The 6,000-nt window shown below is 44.2% G+C and overlaps 1 protein-coding gene across 1 annotated transcript; it reads right to left on the reverse strand.

Moving 5' to 3' along the window:
* Positions 1 to 4,721: 4,721 nt before the first annotated feature.
* On the reverse strand, positions 4,722 to 5,342 carry LOC126490689 (translationally-controlled tumor protein). The gene has a single exon (XM_050125796.1). The coding sequence runs from the start codon at positions 5,256 to 5,258 to the stop codon at positions 4,740 to 4,742; it is 519 nt and encodes a 172-aa protein (XP_049981753.1). The 5' UTR covers positions 5,259 to 5,342; the 3' UTR covers positions 4,722 to 4,739.
* Positions 5,343 to 6,000: the final 658 nt, after the last annotated feature.

The raw sequence follows: 6,000 nt of genomic DNA on the forward strand, positions 1-6,000 counted from the left end.
ATATTTACTTGTTTTATATATCTATATACATCATATATATATATATATCTTATATACTTATATTTATAGCATATTCTTATATATTTTGTGTTCTTATATACCACATATGGTCTTATCCATATTTATACATTCCTATACACATATACATATGTATTGTTGGTTGATTTCTACTCCTTACTATTTTGGTTCTTTGTTCTTTGGGGGCCCACCACCCAGCTCCCAACTAAAGACATGGAGACTTATTCTTTCTTATGAATGCCCGACCTTAGCTTGGCTTGTTTCTAGTAAACTTGTGTTAAATTATCCTGACTACTTTTGCCTCTGGGATTTTTCCTTTTCTTACTTCTGTGTATCTTACTTTCATTCTTACTCCATGACTGACTGTGTGACTATGTGGCTGTGTGCCTGTGAGGTTGTGTGTCTGGGTGGCTGGGTGCCTGGGTGACTGTGTGGCTATGTGGTTGTGTGACTGGATGGCTGGGTAACTATGTAATTGGGTGGCTATGTGGCTGGGTGGCTGTGTGATTGGGTGGATGTGTGGCTGGGTTGCTGTGTGATTGGGTGGCTGAGTGGCTATGTGGTTGTATGACTGTGTAGCTGTGTGGCTGTGTGGTTGTATGACTGGATGGCTGTCCCCTGGGGTCTTCTTTTCCTCCTTTTCTTGTTCCTTAATTCTCTCTCTCAGATTTCTCTTCCTATTATTCTCTCTGCCTGCAAGCCCTGCCTATCCTTTCTCCTGCCTTGCTATTGGCCATTCAGCCCTTTGTTAGACTAATTGGGTATTTTAGACAGGTACAGTAATACAGCTTCACAGAGTTAAACAAATGCAACATAAAAGAATGCAACACACCTCACATCATTAAACAAATGTTCCATAGCATAAACAAATGTAGCATATCTTAAAATAATATTCTACAAAACATATGTGTGTGCACAAGACATGTATGTTTTATATGTATGTGTGTGTATTTATACTGTATATATGTATATGTCACTCACCACTGTTCTGTGTTTCAAAGGAGGCTACCTAGGTAGGCAAAAAGACTTTGAGACAACTGCTATGTATCCACTTTGACTAATACTTCACCCCCACTGATAAAGACATACAGCCACTGAATTGAGCTCTATTTTTGTCCAGACTCAGGTTCAGCCTTAGACAGCCATGTTTGGGATTGTGAGCCTGTGGATCTGCATCCTCTTTGCAGGCATGCACAGATAAGGTGAGCCTTAGATGTCCTTTGCACACCAGAGTCCCTTCAGGTTCCCGAGTTATGTTCATTTTGAAAGAGAAAGAGAAAGTGCTGACATATGAACTTGGGATGACTCATTTCTCCTCATTGCACTGAGACCCTCTTTATTCTTTTCAAACTTGTTTGGCAAGACTTAGGTTTACACAGAACCCGCCTTTTCCAGGGCATACAAGTATAGTATTGTCTACAACAGTGCTTCCTAGAGCTACAGAAAGCTTTCAGATCTGCCCAGCAACAGCAATGGCACTGTCTTGCTTAACTGATAAACAGAGACTATGCTGACTCCTTTGCATTGATATTTTAATATCAATTTTCTCAATCCATTTTTGTGAAAAATCCTTATTCTGTACATGAAGAAATTAAGAATCAGGAACTTGCCCAACGGTAACACAGCAAACATCTTTGAACAGGACTCAAATCCAGACCGATGTCACTCAACACCCAGTTTCTTGGTCACTTCTTCCACTGTTCCAGCAGCCACTTTTCTTTCCTGCTCTAACAGAGGCCACCCAGAAGACAGACAACGTCTCTGTTACTATCAGCTTCCTCAAGGCAAGAAAAATGGGCACAGATTCCAGGAACTTGTGGCCTGGGATCAGCAAAAGTAGAGGAAGCAGCAGACAGGGCCCCCAGGTGATGAGAACAGTCTGAGGGCTGTTGATATACAGACAAAAGCTAGGACCATTTTCTAGCCAGGCCAGCTGCTGACACCCTCCCTGTTCCTTCTAGATGCTGAAGCTTTAAGGAAGAGAAGCCAGCACGTACTCACTTGCTGCATGTATCCTTAAGTACTACCTAGTCACCAGGGAAAGCTGTATTTCTCCTCCTTCCACTTGGGAAGATGACATTGTGTTAGGATAATTATGCATCACCCTTTGATCTGTCTCTATCTACAAAGCATAAACATCGTCAGCTGGTGATGTCTGACTGCTTGGATATTTCAGGTTTATGCTTTGAATAACACAAGGCTTGGTTGTTCACATCGGTAAATAATTTACTCTAGTCTGAAATAAGAGCTCCAGGCAAGAAACATCAGCTCAAACACAGGCAACAGCAGTAGGAGAGCAAGCACACTGCTCTCTGAGAAAGGCTTTTCCAGATCCACTGTTGCAGGGAGGGAGGGAGGAACAACAGCCTGCGCATCCACCAAGCTTCTTCTGGCTGTGGCTCAGTCTAAAGGCTTTGGCAGCATCAAAACAGGCTGGAAAGGGGGTGTCAGTTGGAAGTATGGAGAGGAGATGCAAGGGCTACAGGATAGTCCCTTCAGACTTTATGCCTCAACATTTTCTCAGCCCAAGCACTCAACCATACCTACACAGAGGAGCAACACTCCTTTCTTACCTTCCTTAAGAAGCCGCTCCTCTGATGCTGAAGAAATGGCTCAGTGGCTCAGGATGCTTACTGCGTTTGCAGAAGCCATGGGTTCCTAGCATCCACATGGTGGTTTACAATTCTTTGGCTGTCATTCCAGTTCCAGGGGATTTGGTGCAATCGTCTGGCCTCTGCAAATACCAGGCACACCAGTAGTGGTGCACTTACATACATGCAGAGGAAATACTCATACATATAAAATGAAAGTAAATAGATCTGTTATAACACCCACAGTGAGCATCAGGACGGCAGAATAGTGAGAGAAGGAAGCATATGCTCTGATTACCTGGTGTGGGACAATTCTGTCAATTATATTTTAAATAAATGTTGATTGTCCAGAATCAGGAAGGACAACCAGACAGAAAGTAGAGGTGGGGTGATGAGAACAGGAGAATTCTGGAAAGAAGAAAGTTTATTCTGCAATCCTGACCCAGTCACAGAAGGAGCAAGATGTGACTGCCTCGCTGAATAAGGTACCAAGCCATGTGACTAACATAGGCAAGAATAATGGGCTAATATAAGTTATAAGAGTTAATAAGAAGTCTGAGCTACTAGGCCAATCAGTTTATAGTTAATGTAGACCTCTGTGTGATTTCTTGGGGACCTGGTGGGACAGAAAACCTCAGGCAACTGTTACCTTTTTACTTGTACCTGAGGCAGAAGAGATGGCAACACTCGGGGTTTCCTAGGCTTTGGGAGTTGGTGGCTGCTTCCTGAGCCAGAAGGCAGGGTCTGCAATCTGCTGTAATTGAGTTCAGTCCACAGAAAAGTGTGTAGAATGGACAAGAAGCTGACACAATGCATGAACACGTTATCAGTGGCTGCTGCTGTGAAGGGTGTGGCGGCTCAAGGCAGCACCGCCTTGTTATCACATAAACATGATCTCAGTGTCTTGGGTGATGCTGTATGATCCTGAAGATCAGGAGAATCACAGCATGCCTCTGTGATGAATGCAACCCCATTTGAAAAAGAATCTGCCTTTTTCAGACAAATCTTTCCTAAAGTGGGAAGAGAGTCAGCTGACATCACTCTGTTTGATTGGACCTCACTATACAAGAGGCTGAGATGAGAAACATTCAAACATCAAGGAAATAAAAAGCTTCATTGGTTGGTGACATCTACTTGGGATAGACAGGAAGGAGCAGCGTGCTGTGCTATTTGCCTGCAGGTTTGAAGACCAACATCTGGTATAGACTTTTGGAAAGTAATCTCTCTCTCTCTCTCTTTCTCTCTCTCTCTCTCTCTCTCTCTCTCTCTCTCTCTCTCTCTCTCTCTCTCTCACACACACACACACACACCTACTCAGTATCAATTGATGTGAAATAATCTATGAACATGTAGTGTAGTTGAAGGTAGAAACAAATAAATGTTCAAGCCATCTCATTCTCCCTCTCTGTTCTGTAGAAACCAAGAGTCCTGAGAATTCTGTTCTTTTCAGACCTCTCAGGACAAACTCAGCGGCATCCCGAGTGCTTCAGCCCGGGAGTGGGAAGCCCAGATGAGGACAAGAGGAAAAGCCCCCTCCCTCACGTAATGCCTGACTTACTTCAGATGGTCAAGGGTTGTGTGTTCCGGTGTCAAGAGCAGCTGTACACCGCTGCTGTTTCTGCATAGCAGTGAAACATTCACAATATTGTTGACGGCTGCAGAACAGGGTGTTTTCAGGACCAGTCAGAAGGAAGCCATCAGAACAAAAGAGCTCAGGGGGCAGTGTGTAGTGCTAAGCCAGCAGATGGCAGAAGGAATGTCTGCAGTTCCTCCTCTGAGGCCAGAAGCCTGGACCGCTAATGGCTCCGTACTCCTAGGAGGAAACTGAACACTGCAGTTCCCATCCATTGAACTCTAAACAGTGATGGATATCTCATTTCAGAGTCTCCATGGCTGTGTTTTTTTTTTTTTTTTGAATTTAAATGCACTTTATTTTTAGACAACCTACACGACATGTTTTTTCTTTAAAGAAAAAAATAAAGGAAAAGAGAAAACCAATGTCTCCACTCCAGATAAATCATGGTCAAAATAAGAGCTCAAGGTGACATCCGTCCCATTTGTCCTAAGTCCTGGTGTTGTATGGATGGGAAGCAGCAGCCGGTTATGGTGACAGGTGATAGATCCAATTTGTTAACATTTCTCCATCTCTAGGCCATCCTTGAAGAAAATCATGTATGGAGTCACGCCATCTTCACGGTAGTCCAGGAGAGCAACCATGCCATCTGGATTCATGTTCTCACCAATAAAAAACTGGTAGTTATTGAAATTAGCAAGGAGGTGCTTAATTTGCTCTGGAGCCCCAGTCATAAAAGGCTTTACTCTTTCTGGTTTCTGTTCTTCAAGTTTGCCTTTGAGTGATTTCATGTAATCTTTGATGTACTTTTTGTAGGCCTCTTTTGTGAAGCTGGTTTCTTGTAAGTGGTGGTTCATGACAATGTCAACACCAGTGACTACTGTGCTTTCGGTACCTTCGCCCTCTGGGCCTTCAGCGGAAGCATTCCCACCAATGAGCGAGTCATCGATGTTACCCTCTGTTCTACTGACCATCTTGCCCTCCACCTCCAGGCACAGCCCGTCTGCTATCTCCCGGATCTTGTAGATGTCGGAGAACAGCTCGTCATGGCTGATGATGTCCCGGTAGATGATCATGGTGGCGTCTGGGGACGGCGGCGCTAGCCTGACAGCGCGGAGCGAGTGCGGTGCAGCCGGAGCTGCGCTCGGGGGGAGGGGTGAGCGGGGAGCGGGCGGAAAAGCGGCTGTGTTCTTTATTCTGACAGAGAATCTATGTTCCTTTTTCAATGTGTATTTTTAGGTCCTAGTCCTAATTCCAGCAATTAGTGCTGGGGTGAATAGGGGCATTAATGCCATTTCCACTCTCCCCTTACTAGAATTCTTTGCTGAAGGCTGACTACATAGAGAGGTGGCCCACTGTGTAGATTATGTCTAATATGACCCTCACACCCCAATTTAACACCTACACTTCCCCTATCTGATCCCTAAGTCATACCTTAAATGACAATGGAAAGATTTACACATTTTAGGATTTCTTTAAAATTTGAAGTTTATTATTTACTTATCTTTTCCTAGCAGATGTTGTGGGTTCTTACATCTCATTCCTCTGGGAAGAGAGATTCACTTTCCATTGGTTCCCAAATTACTGGAGTCTAGTGAGACACAGCGCCCCTATGCATGCTGCAGGACATTGATTTAGAACACATTGGTAGTAAGGGACCAGTGAAAAATTCCTGATGAGCCTGGACTCTGGAGTAGGTGGACTCTCCTGTGCACACCTGACTTGTACAGTAGCTGAGGGGTTTGGGAAGCAGCGCACCCTGAGTCTTATGCTTCATGGCAATGGAAGTCACTCAGCTGATGAATTGGGCAACATTGA

This window comes from Alexandromys fortis, unplaced genomic scaffold (genome assembly GCF_014885135.2).
Source record: "Alexandromys fortis isolate MF-2015 unplaced genomic scaffold, M_Fortis_MF-2015_v1.1 scaffold_238, whole genome shotgun sequence".
In the NCBI taxonomy this organism is placed as follows: Eukaryota; Metazoa; Chordata; class Mammalia; order Rodentia; family Cricetidae; genus Alexandromys; species Alexandromys fortis.